This window comes from Myotis daubentonii, chromosome 4 (genome assembly GCF_963259705.1).
Source record: "Myotis daubentonii chromosome 4, mMyoDau2.1, whole genome shotgun sequence".
NCBI lineage: Eukaryota > Metazoa > Chordata > Mammalia > Chiroptera > Vespertilionidae > Myotis > Myotis daubentonii.
Genome location: NC_081843.1, coordinates 49,401,106 through 49,418,605, shown reverse-complemented (window position 1 = coordinate 49,418,605; position 17,500 = coordinate 49,401,106). Strand labels below are relative to the sequence as shown.

At 41.7% G+C, this 17,500-nt stretch overlaps 1 protein-coding gene across 1 annotated transcript in view; it reads right to left on the bottom strand.

Annotated features, from left to right (window-relative positions):
- LOC132233832 (uncharacterized) overlaps positions 1 to 13,542 on the bottom strand; it is a 95,839-nt gene extending 82,297 nt beyond the window's left edge. Inside the window, exon 1 of the mRNA XM_059695082.1 lies at positions 13,049 to 13,542. Within this exon, the coding sequence (XP_059551065.1) occupies positions 13,049 to 13,194 (146 nt within the window). The 5' untranslated portion in view covers positions 13,195 to 13,542. The remainder of the gene's footprint in view (positions 1 to 13,048) is intronic.
- Between the last annotated feature and the right edge of the window lie 3,958 nt (positions 13,543 to 17,500).

The window sequence follows — 17,500 nt, the reverse complement described above, 5'->3', positions numbered from 1 at the left end:
AAAATTAACCTGTCACACCTGCACTCACTATTCCACTCCCTGCTTTATTTGCTGTCTCACCATCTGACAGATCGTATTTTGTTTTTGTGCTTAACAATGCATCTCACACCACCCTCCTCTAAAGAATATCTTGAGACAAAGAATTTTGTTGATTTTGTTCACTGCTATATTATCAGTGCTTAGAAGAGAGTCTATTATATAATAAGCCTTCAATAAATGTCTTAAGAAATAAAATATTTCAACAAATATAATAAATAATCTAATATATACAATCAATGAATTGTATGAATTATAAAAAAGAGGTTTTTTTAAAAAGCTCTATTCATGATAGCAAGAAAATTTGGAGAAAAAGTTAAAACAAAACAAAAAATAAAGCATAAACACGAGGAAAACCACTGTGTAACAACAACAACAAAAAAGACTTAAATAAATGTAGAAATATACAATCCTTCTTGATAAAAAAAACCTGCCTTGAAGAGATATCAATTCTTTCTATATTAATTTAGAAATGTATCACAATTCCAATTAAAATTCAATGGAATTGCTAAAGTTCTTTTAGGAGAAAAAAATTCCTGAAAATAGCCAAGATGGGCTTTTGTGGTTAAGAAGAGCCAATGAGGGAAGCCAATTCATATGAAATATTTAACCCTAATATAAAGTAACAACAGTATTAATAATACAAGAAGTGATACATCGATAAAAAAAATGTAGGATCTATAAACAGATGCATTTATATACACATAGTTAAAGTTAGCATACAATAAAGTATGTATTTTCAGATCAGTAGGGAAAGGATAAATTTATTAAATGGGAGTAGAACAACTGACAAATCATTTGAGGGAAAATGATGTTTCCTATCATGTAAATCATATACACATAAACTCCAGAAATATTAGATACTTAATTAGAAAATGAACTTATAAGATAGTTAACAGGAAATAATGTCAATATTTATCTATTGCGTTCAATAGCTAGAGTCTTATTAACATGTGTAACAGTAAAAGGAGAAAAGTGACAGATGTGGCTACATACAAATTTAAAACTTATATTTTTGTGAAAGATATCGCAAACAAATTTAAAATTAAAGCAAAAATTTTGGACAAACATTTGCCACCTGCAAAAAAATTGCTATATTCATAAAACTTATAATCTGATAGAGGAAAGAAGTTAAATAGAAATGACTATAATACAAGTTAGGATTGGGTAAATTTGCTTGTTTTATTTTATTATTACTTTAAACTGTTAGTTTACTGTGAATACTCAGGGACCACAGAGGAACAGCCTAAAAAAAAGTGGACTATAAAATATTATTTTGAAAATCTTCTTTTTCTAAATCTTTATATACCATGAAAGAGTTAGGATAGAAGCTTGTGGGCAACTGCCCATCAACTTTTTAGTAACAACTAGGATATAAAATTAAGAGTAGTTTTTAAGTTCATCTCATAACTGACAAAAAACACTTAACGAACAGGTCCATGCTTTTGAAAATACTACTAACTAGATAGTATTGAAGGCTACTGGAAAATACTACTAACTAGATAGTATTGAATGCTACTGAATAGATATTATGAACTCATCAGGGTTAGTTCATAAACAAATACCAAAGAATTACCCAGTAGAGACTAATTTAAACATCATGCCTTCCCATAGAACAGTGATGGCGAACCTTTTGAGCTTGGCGTGTCAGCATTTTGAAAAACCCTAACTTAACTCTGGTGCTGTGTCACATATACAAATTTTTTGATATTTGCAACCATAGTAAAACAAAGACTTATATTTTTGATATTTATTTTATATATTTAAATGCCATTTAACAAAGAAAAACCAACCAAAAAAATGAGTTCGCCATCACTGCCATAGAATATGCTACCATCAAAATTCTGTCCATAAAATCAAAATTTTTCAGTCCTGAAAAAGTGGTTAAAATTATTTTTCAAAAGAAGAATCTTACTAGAGAGGTTTGTGTGACTCTTGCCTAAATTCACATGACTAGCTAGTAGCAGGAGCACTCAACACCCGTCACATTGGTATTTTAGATTAGGTAAAATGGACATGATATGTATCTTCAAATATAAATTCCTCAGCTTCTTATAAGTTGGACAAAACCTGATAAATCTTTTTTCCTAAAACTTCTAAAGTATTTTAAATTACCTTTACATAATGAACGAGTTTAATTATTTGATCAATATTTAGTAAGTTTCTATTACCTATAAGTTGGGCACTGAGAGTTATGAAGACAAAAGACAAGAAGAATATAGTCTCTGCCTTGAGTGTGGGGAGAAAGAAATGTAAACAGAGAGTATCAAACGTGAGCATTGCTGGCCTCCCAGTGTGTGTAAGGTACCGAGACATCCGGACACTCTCCAGAGAGAGCTGCATGAGAACTAAGTCTAGAAAAATGAGAAGGCGCTTACCAAGAAGACAAGAGAGAGGGGGACACTTATACAAGGCAAAGCACTGATGTTTAGTACAGCACAGCAGGCTGGAGGATGAAGTGTGAGAAATGATGCTGGAGAGGGGTAGTCTGTGCAGATGAGTAAGGACCCTAAATTAAATGCCCCAGAAGGAGTCTGAATTTACATGTAAAACACAGACAACTGTTGAAGGGTTTTAAAAAGAGCCGCTTGCTCAGTTTTGTGTTATAGAAAAATGACTTTGATGTCCATAGAGAGTGGCCTGGATGGGGCAGGCCCACAGATTAGACACTAGGAGAATAATTCTGGTTAGAGATGAAGGAATTTAGAAAATCAAGAAGAGGGAGGGAGATGACCAGCCTTGTCTCCACCCTTTTCTTATAATAAATAGAATACTGTCAACACGTTTAGAAGAGTAAATACTTTCCCAATTATATTCTCTCAGTGATTTTTATCCTGTTTATTATAAAACTAGGGGCCCGGTGCACGAAATTCGTGCACTGGGTGTGGGGAGTGGGGGAGTGTCCCTCAGCCCAGCCTGCCCCCTCTCACATACTGGGAGCCCTCAGGCGTTGACCCCCATCACCCTCCAATCGCAGGATCTGCCCCTTGCCCAGGCCTGATGCCTCTGGCCTAGGCGTTCGGCCCGGGCAGCGGGGACCCACAGCTGCAGCGGCCCCGCGATCGTGGGCTTCGCTTTAGGCCCAGGCAAGGGGCCCCTAGCTCCTGGGACTGCCAGCTTCGACTGTGCCCAGCTCCCATCGCTGGCTCCACCCCTACTTCCTGCTATCACTGGCCAGGGCGGCAAAGGCGCCTGATTCTCCGATCATGGCTGGGGGGCAGGGCAAAGGCGGCCCCAGGGCCGCCTTTGCCCTGCCCCCCAGTTCTTAGCTCCCCCCTGGGTTTCCAATCACTGTCAGTGGCAGGGGGCTTCTTCCTGCTTTCCCTTTCGCCTCCCTGCATTGTGCCTACATATGCAAATTAACCGCCATCTTGTTGGCAGTTAACTGCCAATCTTAGTTGGCAGTTAATTTGCATATAGCCCTGATTAGCCAATGAAAAGGATATCGTCGTACGCCAATTACCATTTTTCTCTTTTATTAGTGTAGATATGTTCAGATTAAGACTCTAGAATACATAAAATTATTGAAGTAAAATCCTTGCCTAAAAGCACTAACCTCTAATGTAGAATATTCTATTAGGTTTGTTATTTCTCAGAAAGAAATTCTGAATTTTTGTAAGTAGGTAAAAATTTCTGACATTTAAAGGAAATATAGCCACATTTCTATAAAAATGCCCTCCTTACTCCCATTTAATTTCTTCATCTCTACCAAAAATTTGTACATGCTGAACTTTTAAACAATAGGCAATAGGTGTCTTAACCAACAGCACTTGCCATAATGTCTAATAAGATGCCCAGGGACTCTCAGGCTGAAACCCCACTCTTAGCTCCTGAGCTGGGGCGGGGGGCAGTTCACAGGCCCTTCTCTCCTGCCCCGGGTGGGTGGGCTGGCGCTGCACTACCCAGTGCAGGAGGCTAAAGCAGGTAGAGTCATTGGTGGTGGGCGGGGGGGGGGGGGGGGGGGGGGCCGCACCATGCTGCCCATCCGCTGGACCGCAAGTTCACCACCGAGAGCGACGTGTGGAGCTTCGGCGTGTTGCTCTGGGAGATCTTCACCGACGGCAAGCAGCCCTGGTACCAGCTCTCCAACAATGCGGCGATTGAGTGCATCACTCAGGGATGGGAGCTGGAGCGGCCACGGGCCTGCCCACCGGAGGTCTATGCCATCATGCAGGGCTGCTGGCGGCGGGAGCCCCAGCAATGCCACAGCATCAAAGACGTGCACGCCAGGCTGCAAGCCCTGGTCCAGGCGCCTGCCGTCTACCTGGACGTCCTGGGCTAGAGGGCTGGCCAGGGTCTGGGGCTGAGTAGCCAGAATACTGGCAACTGCCCTCAGCAACCCGATTCCCAGCAGCCCCAGGGTGATCTCAACGCATCTAACTCTCCCTCAGCATGCGGGAGGGGCCGGTGGGGTCTGGGAGGGTGGGATGTGCCCCCTCTCTAGGTAGACTTCTGTCACAGCAATTATATTTATTATCCCTTAAAAAAAAAAAAAAGATGCCCAGTTAACACCAACATCAAGTTTAAGATGTGTTTTCAAGTATCTTATACATCATTGATGTAAATGTTTAAAAACGTCAACAACACAAAGCTTATCTATCTAGCATTATCCAAGGAAACAGTTTCATGACTAAATATTCCACTGAGGGCTACACTTAAACTCAGCCAACAACTGTCATATAAGAGAAAAATATTAACGGTTATTGGTCAATCCAGAAATTTGTTCCATTTACATTTTTACTCTGTTAGGTAACAGGGATCCAAATGTTTGAACAATGGTCCAGACAGTCCTGCTGCTTACCCAACTTTTTTTCTTCCATCATTTAGAGTCATCAATAATCTATGTCATGAATTTGGTAATTATTTATTTACATATTTAAACTGATATTTTGGAATGACAATGAGAAGCTGACAATTAACTGTTCTCAAAGGAAATGCCCTTTCTTGCCATATGGTTTCTATTCTGAGACCAACACTTAAAGAGATTTTCAATTTGCTGAACAACAGAGCGTCTCCCCAGCTGAGACTTCATTTAGAATACAAATGCCTCACCTTCTGTACCAATAATTTAAATATCAATCCCAATGATGTTAAGAAGCCAGTTATAAAATCAAAATTCATCCCCACTATAGACCTTGGGTAAGTTAAACAGTAAAGAGCTTTAAGGCTTTTGAAAAACATGTTTTCTGTGTCAGCTTGGAAGCATGTATGGCGGAAAGATCCTCAAGTAAGGGCCCTTAGAGACTATCTTATCTTGATTTCTTGGCTTAACATAGAGATATTAATTCCTGTTGCAAGCATTACATGAGATAATGTATGGACTAATTGTAAACTCTAAAGCTTCTATAAACATATGCCATTATAACTTTGGACATCCACTAATATGCTAACTCAAAGTAAAAAGACTGCAAAATAAAGATATCGGCTGGGGAAAAAACAAAAATACCCTGAAAAATACAGCTACTAAGAATACATGTGAACAAACTGCTCTATAGATTCAACACAATCTCTATCCAAAATCTCATTTGCCTGTTTTGAAGAAATTGACAAGTTTATCTTAGAAGTTGTATGGGAACACAAGGGTCTAAGAATAGCCAAACAATCTTTAAAAAAGAACAAAATCATAAAATTCACATTTCCTAATTTCAAAACTTCCAACAAGGCAATAATAATCAAGACAGTGTGGTACTGGTATAAGAATAGGCATATATCTCAATGGAAAAGAATTGAAAGTCCAGAAATAAACTCTCATATTTATGGTCAATTGATTTTTTACAAGTGTCAAGAAAATGAAAAAATAATGTTGCTGGGACAACTGAATATCTACATGCGAAAGAATAAACTTGGACCCGTTCTTTACACCATTCACAAAAATTTAACTCAAAATGGGTCATAGACCTAAATTTAAGAAAAAAACTATAAAACTCTTAAAAAAAATAAATCTATAACCTTGGGTTAGGCAAAGTCTTCTTGGATATGCCACCAAAAAACTATCTATGGAATCTTAAACGTAATGCAATTCCAAAAGCACATTATTGGAAACAACCTAGATGTCCAATAATAGGAGAATAATTACAAATCACATCTTCCAATCTTTTTCTGTGTGTGTGACAGCTTTATTGAGCTATAACCCATATGCCATAAAATTCACCCATTTAAGGTGTACAATCCAATGGTTTTTAGTATATTCATAGAGTTGTGCAACTATCACTACAATGAATTTTGAAAGATTGTCCTCATCTCAAAAATAAATCCCCTACTCTTTAACTACCATCCTTCATACCCCACCCCCTCATCCCATTACCTCCAGTCCTAAGCAACCACTAATCTACTTTTATTATCTCCATAATTCATATATTCTAGACATTTCATATAAATGAAATCATATAGTATGTGCTATTTTGTGACTGGCTCTTTTCACTTAGCATAATGCTTTCAAAGTTCATCCATGTGGTTTTAGTACTTCATTCATTTTTATGACTGCTTAATATTCCATTATGTAGATATACCACATCCTGTTTATTCATTCATCAGTTGATAGACATTTGGGTTGTTTACATCTTTTGACTATTACGAATAATGCTGCTATGAACATTCATGTACAAGTTTGGGTGAGGACATATGTTTCAATTCTTTTGCATATATACCTAGGAGTAGAATTGCTGGGTCATAATGGTAATTCTGTTTAAGTGATGAGAAAATGCTAGGCTATTTTCTAAAGTGGCTGCGCCATTTCACATTTCTACTAGGAATATAAGAGGGTTCTGATTTCTCCACATCCTTGTCAACACTTGTTATTATCTAACTTTTTATTATAGCCATCTTAGTGGATGTAAAGTGCTGTCTCATTATAGTTTTGATTTGTATTTCCCTAATATCCAATATGTTAAACTCTTTTCAGATCCTTTGTCCTTTTTAAGTTGGGTTACTTATCAAGTTGCAGCAGCAGAAACCTTTTTTGTGGGGGAGGGAGAGTGGGGGGCGGGCGGGATGCTTAACCCCTGTGAAAATGCTCATCAGAGAAGAGCTGGCATTTGTCAGCCTCTGGTCCCAGAAACGGCAAATCATTCTGCAACAGTTTCTATCAGGTGAGGACACTGTGTATTCATTTCTTTTTTGCTACTGAGCCCAGAGGCTAGAAAACAACAACGAGTCAGAGGAGGCTAGGTGGGTTTTCCCTGCAGCCCAGCACCAAAGACCATGGAGCTACCAAATGAGAATGACAAAGGTGTTTTGTTTTGTTTTTTCCAATTGGGCAAGTTTCAGGCCTACATGAGTAATCGCCTGCTGAGCACATTTTTAAAGAGGCAACAGAAAAGTAAACTAAAGTTGCACTTGAGTTATATAAAAAACTTAATTGGGTTACTTATCTTTTTATTGACTTACACAATCTAGATACAAGTCTCTTATCAAATATATGATTTGCAAATATTTTCTCCCATTCTTTGAGTTACCTTTTACTGTTTAGATAACATCTTTTAAAGTACAAGTTTAAAAATTTTTTGATGAGACCCAGTTTACCTATTTTTTTCTTTTACAAGCCTCTGTTTTGATGTCATATATAATAATCCACTGCCATATCCAAAGTGACAAAGATTTTAGCTCTTACATCTACATTTTTGATCCATTTTGAATTAATTTTTGTACAGGAAGAATGTGAGGAATATACTTTTTTTAAAAATATATTTTATTGATTTTTTACAGAGAGGAAGGGAGAGAGATAGAGAGTTAGAAACATCGATGAGAGAGAAACATCGATCAGCTGCCTCCTACACATCTCCTACTGGGGATATGCCCACAACCCAGGTACATGCCCTTGACCAGAATCGAACCTGGGACCTTTCAGTCCGCAGGCCGACGCTCTATCCACTGAGCCAAACCGGTTTCGGCAGGAATATACATTTTTGTATGTGAGGAACATGTTCAACTTCATTCTTTTATATGTGTCTATCCAGTTGTCCCAGTACCATTTGCCAAAATGTCTATTCTTTCCTCATTTCACCCTTGATTCTGACATTCTTGTCTTGGCACTCTGTTGAAAATTGATTCACCATAGACACATGGGTTTGTCTCTGGACTCTCAGTTCTATTTCATGGATCTATATATCTATCTTTGCCAGTGCTACACTGTCTTAATTACTGTTGCTTTGTAGTAAGTTTTGAAATTGGGAAGTGTGAATCCTCCAACTTTGTTCTTCAAATATTTTCAAGATTGTTTTGACTATTTTGGGTCCCTTCAATTTCCATATGAATTTTAGGATCAGATTGTCAATTGCTGCAAAAAATGGCAGCTGGGATTTTGAGAAAAGCTGTGTTGAATCTGTAAAACAATTTTTGAGAGTATTGCCATCAAAACAATATTAAGTCTTCCTATACATAAGTACGAGATGTCTTTCCTTTTGTCCAATCATTTCTAATATACTAGAGGAATGATATTGTGCAGGTACGTCACCAGAAAACAAATGACATTTCTTGATTATGGGATAATGGATAATTTTTATTTTATTTTTGTATATTTCTATATTTTCCAAATTTTCAACATATTCTTAAAAGATGTTTAAAAGATTTTTCCATTTCCATGAATATACTACTCTTTATTTTGGTAATTTATTCATTAGAATTTACTAATTTATTGCTAGATGGCAAATACTGTGCTAGATACTGAATGTACTGTTTTAATAAAACAGACATGATTCCTGCCCTCATGAAGGCTACATCTAGTGGGAGAATGACAATAAACAGGAAAATAAAGTAGAAAATAGAAATGCAATTACAAGTTGTAAAGAGCGCCTGGGAAGAAAGCCACTGGCAGTATAATGGAGAATAATGGTGGGGTAGAGCGAACCCACTTTGACACAGTGGTTAGGGAAACTCTTCCTAACATTGAGCTGAGGCTTGGGAACTAGATATAAATATAAGTGTTGGTTTTACATATTTGTCAAGATGTTCAAGATAGTTTCTTAAACTGGAGGGTAAAATAAGAACCAGAGCTTTAAAATACCAGAGGGAAGTTAATTTTAACAAATAGAGTAACCCCACCATCTCCTATAGCATCATAAATAGGGTCCAGCCCTAGCCGGTTTGGCTCAGTGGATGGAGCATCGGCCTGCGGACCGAAGGGTCCCAGGTTCGATTCCGGTCAAGGGCATGTACCTTGGTTGCAGGCACATCCCCAGTAGGGGGTGTGCAGGAGGCAGCTGATCGATGTTTCTCTCTCATCAATGTTTCTAACTCTCTATCCCTCTCCCTTCCTCTCTGTAAAAAATCAATAAAATATATATTTTAAATATCCATAGGATGATTCTAGGTCCCTCTGGCAGGCTGGGAGTTCCTTGGCAGAAGCAGCTATTCCCAGAATTTCCAGTTAGCAGATGCCTTTTTTTGTCAGCCTGCTGGGGAAGGTTGGGCCAAGAGAACATTGATGATTCAAATCCCTACCTTTGACTTGTCTCTTCCTGAGATGGTACACCCTTAACATTTTCCCTCTGGGACTCAGTCTTTCACTTATCCTTTCTCCAAACATAGGATCTCTAGCCCACTCCTGCTTGAGAATGAGGACTAGGCAAGGAACCAGGGTCAATATAGTTGAATGCGGGTTATTTATTACAGTGTATGTTTTGGTTGATGCTTGCTTATCCAATATTCCCTGCTTTTAGTAACAGACCTCTGATTTTGTTTAGGAGGCAATGTGACCAACTGAATTACATGCTTCCTTGAACTCTATTGGAAGAAGGCATGGTAAGGTAATGTTGTTTGACCAATAAGATGTCAATTAAGAGATTTGGGAAAGCTCTGTTTTAATGATATAGCAACTCTCATTTCAGCTTCCTTTTATACCTTCCTCCCTAGAAGTTGGAGATGAGAGTGGAAATAGAGCAATCATTTGAAGACTATGAGATAACCATGAGGATGAATGCTTTCTGTGAAGATTGGCAATGCATTAAGATAGAAGGAAGCTGGGCACTGACACCATAGGGAAACGACTGTCCCAGCCTGGATGGATCTCCTCCAGATTTCTAGATGAGAAAGTAAACTCGGTTTTTTTTTTTAATTGTGGTTAGGCTTCTATCATATATAACCAACTAAAAACCTAACCAATACAGCTGTATACCATGAGTGTAAAGATTGACATCTTTTGAGGAACCTGCAGGTTTTAAGGTTTTAATGTAGAAAGTGCAACTCTCATTTAATAAAAGAGAATATTCATAGCATTTTACACCTTTACACCTACTCTAGGGTGGTGAGTAAAGGTCACTAAACAGGGTTAGCACAAAGATGCAGCTTTGCAGAGGGAGTTATTTAATGCCACTTATCTTCATTTACCCTATTCCCCAAGCCATCTTACCTAATAATAGACAAACATGTAAATTGACTGTACCTTCGCTATGCTAACCAGCCAATCAGGAGAGTATGCAAATTAACCCAACAAAAATGGCGGTTAATTTGCATACGTAGGCTCCAAGTGGCGGAGTGAAGACTGAAGGCGATCCGGAGCAGCGAAGACAGAAGACTGAAGACGGAAGGCGGCTCCAGCCAGAGTGAAGGCCTGGGTCCTGGGTGCTGGAGGAAAACCAATGCCTGCAGCCAGGAAAAGGGAAGGCCTATTGCACGAATCTCTTCGTGCAACAGGCCTCTAGTCTATATAATAAAAGGCTAATATGCAAATTGACCAAACGGCAGAACGACTGGTCGCTATGACACGCACTGACCACCAGGGGGCAGATGCTCAATGCAGGAGCTGCTCCCTGGTGGTCATGTGCTCCCACAGGGGGAGCACTGCTCAGCCAGAAGCCAGGCTCACAGCTGGCGAGTGCAGCAGCCTCCACAGCAGAGCTAAGGACCCCTTGGCGATGTCCAACTGCCAGGGAGCAGGCCTAAGCCAGGAGTCGAACATCCCCCCAAGGGGTCCCGGACTGTGAGAGGGTGCAGGCCGGGCTGAGGGACCCATGCCCCCCAGTGCATGAATGTCGTGCACTGGGCCTCTAGTACCAAATAAACATACATCCCAGTACTTGCTGTGTAAACATACTTCTAGAGAAGTTCCTTGGTGCTCCCTTTCAATGAAATTACATCCTTGAAATCCTCCTATATGGGAATCCTGTCACAGCACAACTTCCAGGGCAACTCTGCCACAGTTAAAATTTAGGGTTCATTACTTAAAGTGTAGGGCATACTAGTAAACCTTTTAACTTTGAAGTAGATATATTAAAGTTATGTGCTTCAAGGAATGATACAGTGTTCCCCGCCCCCCACTTTTGCTCCAGCAGGTTTCTACTCTAAATCCCCTTTACCACCACCACCTTACACACAATGCCTTACCCTCCAACACAAAGCCCTCAAATTTTGCTCACAGAATTAATTATCCTTCAGGGTAGATGTAGCCACCATTCAAAATAATATAAGCATTTGCATAGAAAGTCTGGATTGGATAAAGCAACATATTAATATGCTAAGATCAGAAGAAGGGGAGGAGAAAATTCTACTAGTTTTCTATATGCACTCTTGCTTCTGTGAATTATTCTTTTTGCTTCCTAACATGAAGAATCTAGAGTGTTTTTATTATTGAAAAATGAGATAATAATGATCTTTCAAGTAGGAACACCACCATGACAAATCTAAATTATATGACCACTATTATTACTATTATCCCAGAATCAAAACAGGAACAGACTTCCAGATAAAAATCTATGTGGGGTCAACCAGAGTTACATATATTTTTTCATTTCAAAACAGAATTACTCCATAAAGTTTTCTGATATCTTTTTAATGTTTCCCAATGAAGCTTTAGAAAAAATAATAAAACTTAGCTAAAATGATCATAATCCAGTCAAAAGTTCAAAGTAAATTATTGTGTTTTTTTAAAGTGTTAAATTCTTACATGTCAAATTACCTGTTTCAGAGATCTTTTAAAAATGTTAATTCCCCACTCTTTTTCTTTACGTAGGCAAGGACAATCAGCAGGAGGCAGCCTGGAATTTTCCGAGCTCTTTAGCATCACCAAGACACGGGTGTAATACACAAAAATGTTAATTAATACACAGGTGCAATACACAACTTAGGCTGCCTACCTCCTGGAAGGCAATTCAAATTTCGGCTAGTAAGGTCTTCAGCACCCGGTTTCAACCTTTCATAGAAACATACGGTGAAACATTACGGTTGCCTCCTTTACCATCAGTGTCTGACAAGTGATGTAAATCTGAACAGAAGTAATTATTTTGCCAAGCCCTGCGGCTTGAAGCGGCAACACCGCCCCTGTAGGGGATCTGGAGGCAACCAGGGCAGGGTTATGCGTGGTGGTGAGGAAGCCCGAGACCCCTCTGGGCGCTCACCTGGGTAGCGCGCGGAGGCGGGTAGGGAATAGGGTCTCTAGATCCCAGACTCGCCTCTGAGTTCTCCAGTTTGCGCCTGAGCGCTTCGTTTCCCTCGCGCTAATAGGTTTAATCAGGACAGGTGGCAAGCTCTGGGTTCCGAAGTTTGGAATGTAGAGACCCCGTGGCACATGAAAGTTCTCCACAGCTTGCTTGCCTGTCCAACTCTGTCCCCTGAGCGCATCCCCAACCAGGTCCGCCCCCGGGGCTGTCCACCGAGCTGCTGGTGCCTCGGCATCGTGACAGCCAGGATCCTGCCGGAGGCTGCAGATCCGCCCCTCCTACCCGGGACAGGCGGCCAGAACCCGTCCCCTACCCCAACCCCCCTTACCCCCCACCCCACCCGCCAGGCAGGGGCCCTCCGAGACTCAGGGGAAGACTCGCATCCTACGGAGATGTCTCCCGGTGCCCAGACAAAGACGGGGCTGGGAAAAGTTGGACCAACTGGCTTCTCCAGAAGGCGAGTCAAACGGCCCCTCGGCCTCAGTGCCCGGGCCGGCGACGCGCTCTCAGGGTCGCAGCCAACTTTTCCCGGGAGCTTCGGGGCAACTTGCCGCAAGTTGGGGCGAGAGGGCAGCGGCGGGGTCAAGGGCAGCGCCAGAGGCTGGTCTCGCGCCGCCGCGGGCGCGCACCTCCCCGAGTACCTGCTAATGTATCCGTCCCCGTCGCCGTCGCACGTCTGGAAGAGGCGCCGCATCCGCTCCTCCTCGCCGGTGCTGGACGTGTCGCTGCTGCTGCTGCCGGCGCCGCCGCTGCTGCGGCCGCTGGCGCTCCCCGCCGCCGCCATCATGCGCCCGCTCCTGCTCGCGAGGAGGACGCGCTGCGGCTGGAGGATCCGCGCGGCTCCGAAGCGGGTCGCCGCCGCCGGGAACCTGCCTGACGACGGAGCATGCCCAGTGGCCGCCGGGCGCTCCGGGCGCGGGAGTCCACCTCTCCGGGTTTTGCCGGGGCTGTGAAGATGGGCGTTTTGGATCGTGGGAGCAGGCACCTTAGGGGAGAGGGAGGAGAGGAGAGTGTTCCCGAGTCTGGGAGCCCAGGGTGGCGACGGGGACGCGAGGGGAGAGGATACGCAGGAGGCGCCCTGGAAAGGTGTCAGCTCCGCGACGCGGCCCCGGACACTTGGGGGCGATTAGGGCAGAAGGCGGGTGTTCTCCCCGCAGAGCGCTTCCGACAGCCTGTAGTCACGAATTCCCTTTTCAGGAACAAAATAAACACTGCCTTTTTTTGCAAACTCAAAGCGGTGCTCCTGGTCCCACTCTGCAAACTGCGCGGGGTTCTGCACCCCATAGTCTCAAATGAGACTTAGACTGGTTGGTCTTTTCATGCGTTTTTAACACCTGTCAAAAAAAAAAAAAAAATCTGACCCCGCTTAACCCAGACTGGTCTTCCATCTCTAGTGAGAAAAATCTGCGCTCCTGGGTGGCATTGTGCACGGTTGGCCGATTTCGAGAATCGGCTTGCTCTCCTGACCTGGCATCAGTAGAATTTGCCCCAACAGCTTTAGCGAACATAATAGGTAGTCCCATTTGATCCACACAATAGACCTGAAAGATAGCTCTATCATTATTAACTTTATGTCTTAGGAAGTAGAGTTGCGTTGGTTATAAAAGATAGTATATAATGCACTTGGGACAATGTCTGGCACCTACTAAATGCTCAATAAATGTTAACTCTCATTATCCCAATTTATAGATAAGAAACGGAGGCACTGAGATTTGCTTATGGCCGCAGACTCAGTAAGTGTCAAGACAGAGGCAAGCCCAGGTAGACAGTACCCTTCCACCTCTGCAGAAAGCTTCCGACAGCCTGTAGTCGTGAGCCATTTGTGGTTTTGTGAATGACTCATTATTCTGTCCCAGACTTTCTGCCAGAGGTCTGTGAAATCCTGTTTTGGTTTGAAAACACACCTGCAGATTCTTTGGTGCACCTCTCTTCAAGAGGTGGGGCCTGTCGCCTCCCCTGGAAACCCAGTGGGCCTTTGTGACTGTGTTGACTTGGAGGCCATGTTAGAAAACACAGTGCAGATTCCACCTGGCTTTCTCCCGGGGGACACAGGCCTCTGAAGTCCAGAACTGCCTTGAAAGAAGTTCACCCACCCTGACGCTGCTGTGCTGGAGAACCAGGCGTACAGACAGAAAGAGATGCCCAAGGAGCCTCAGCTGTTTGAGCCTTCCCAAGAGCTAGATGAGTGAATGAGTCTTCAGAAGCTGTTAGCTCTGGATGCTGCAACTGCATGAAAGACACCGAGCAAAAATTGTCCAGCTGAGCCCAGCCAACCCCCAAAGATATGATAATAATGAAAGGATTATTGTTGTTTTAAGTCACTACGTTTTGAGGTGTTTTGACATGCAACAACAGATAACTGGAACGTGCCCATATGTCTTGGGACCCTCTCCCAGGTCATAAAGAAGGTTTCTCTGCCCTATTGTCTCTCTCCATCCCATCCACCCATTCCTACTTCAGTTTTTTTCATTCTGTAAGTTCTCAGTATTTCAGGACACATATAGGATGTCATCTTAGAAAAACTCCGTCAGTGTAGTCTACATTTGCTTAATAGATGCTACTAGCAACACAAATATTCTTGTCTATAAGGGAAGGACCAGTGACCAAGTTCCTAAAAGTAAATAAATATTTTAAAGTCTTATTTTTCTAATTTTTTATAGAATAAAACTTATTGTCTGAGAATACAGCCAGATAGGCGCTGTCATCCCTCAAATCCTCCTAGAGCATCAATGGTTGGGGGGCGGGGGGGCGGGGCGCGGACGAAAGAAAAAAAAACATTTTTCTAAATACAACATGAATGGAGGGCCTGGAAACCCAAAGGATTGTCTAGGATTTGAGTAGATCTCTTCATAACCACACTAGGTATATACATAAAGTGGAGTATAAACCAAAGCAAAGAATGCTTTTCCCCTGAGAGAATATGTGCATGATGGCTCCGAGCGGAGGTTTAAATTGAAACCATCTTGAATTAAATCTGAACACACAAAAGTGGATCTTGACAAATTTCCTAAATAACACTAGCTAATGCTTGGGTAACTCAGAAATGACTGAGCAGATAGGTTCAACCTTCCAGAAAAGAATTTGTTTCTGAGCTGATACGAAGCATATGAAATTTCACCAGAAAAGGTTACTAGGAGAGGGAGAAATTGGTAAGACATTGAAAATAGAGGTGCCATATGAATATAAAGATGATAAATAGAAAGTAGGAGCTTGAAATGAAAACTACACCCATGGCCATAAATCTAACTACTGGTTATATCATAATTTCAAAGGTTTTATCTATTGATCTGAGACTAGCACATAGCTAAACATTGTTGTCCTTATCCTTTTTCTTCTTCTCAGATTCCTCCTGGTTTTAATAACACGTCATATTTTTGCAATACATTTAAAAATCCACTGTATACATTACAAGATATACTGTCCTATTGGTCTAAAGCTATTAGTTAAAACAAAACAATTTCAGGGTTGTGCAGACTTGATTATTTGGTGCTTGCCCCTCCAAATTTTGTTTATCTGAACTAGGACTACATGCTAGAATTGGAGCAAGGACATCTCTGGTGCTCCCTGCCCACTTTTCTCTCTCTTGGTGTTTTTATGAGCTCAGCTAAGTTCCCATATCCCTCAAGGAGTCTTTCTTCACCTTCCCAGGTCACTCTGATCTCCCAGAGCTCTCAGCTTGAAGCACACATTTTGAGAGCAGAATCACATAACAATGCTGATTTGCCACCGCCCCCCCCCCACCCCAACTATAGCCATTATTTATTATTAAATGAGATTATTTCTATTACTGAAAGAAAGCAATGAGGAAGAGTTGAGTAACTCGACTAACTTCTATTAAGCCATTATTGCAAGACAATGAACACTGATTTACATGTTTAAATATTTTACCTTAATACCATCTAGCAGAAGAGCTGATGTTCATGAGCCCATTCCTAAACTTCTGTGATGTGGGTTACCTGATTTGACACATTCTTATGTGGGATCCCATGTCAATAGAGGAAATACACTGCAAGGAATACTGGCTGATACCCTGCAAGTAAGAAAGACAAACCCATACTAGGAATAAATTTCTAGCGTGAGCATGAATCACTGGCCCTTTCAAAATAGAAGTGGCCCAATGTAGTCAACTTGCCATCAGATGGTCAGTCGGGTTCCTCAGAGAATGGTGCCATATTGGGTGCCCAGCATTAGTCTCTGTTAATAGCAGGTTGGACATTTGATAGCAGTAACAGCTAATTGTTAAGTGGTGCCCATGATGTCGGGCCCATACACAGCTCCCATTTGTGGGGTGACTAGTAACAGGGGCTGGCTGGCATCATCTACTCGAGTCATTTTGTCTACCTGGTTGCTTAATGTTTCTTCATTGGTGGATGCTCTTTGGTGTAATTTAATATGTGATAGAAAGGTCTTCCCAGTTTTCATCTACTGCTCTGTGTCTGTTTACATGACTACCCAGTCTTTCTTGTCCTCCTGTTCTTCCAATCTTCCTCCTTCCAGCTGGCTAGGCCATTTGTTACTACCTATGAGTCTCTATATATTCTAACTCAAGTCCATTTTTCTCTATACAAAGTGCTTGATCACTTGAAGCTCTGCCCATTGGGAGATTTTTCCCTTGCTATAGTTTTGGTTCTCGGGGAAGAATACACAGAGACACAATTTGGTGTGTCGGATAACTATCAAGGAGTGTGCTGGAAAAGACTGTGGAAAAAAGAAAAAGAAAGCAAGATTGGGCAGAAGGGAAGTATAGCTTGGTATAAACCTGCTGGGAATCTTAGCTGGCCTGATAGGAAGCTCTAGAACTAAAATGATCTTTCAGAGTTGTCCTGCCATGGCTGGGCCTTATATCTCCACTTCAGTCAGTCGCTGGGTAAAGTCTACTTTGAGAAGGTTGTGACTCTGGTCTTTGAGGCTGAGCCAATCCCTGCACATTTTGACAGCTGAAGGCTGATACTGAGGACATTCCAAGCAACTGGAGCAACAAGGCCTTTTTGAAGGGGGATTGGGTGGCACATCTTTGTGTCTACACACAATTAGATAGCCTGAGGTCAAGTCTTGTCTATGTTGATTACTTTCTGGGTAATCTTGGATAAATT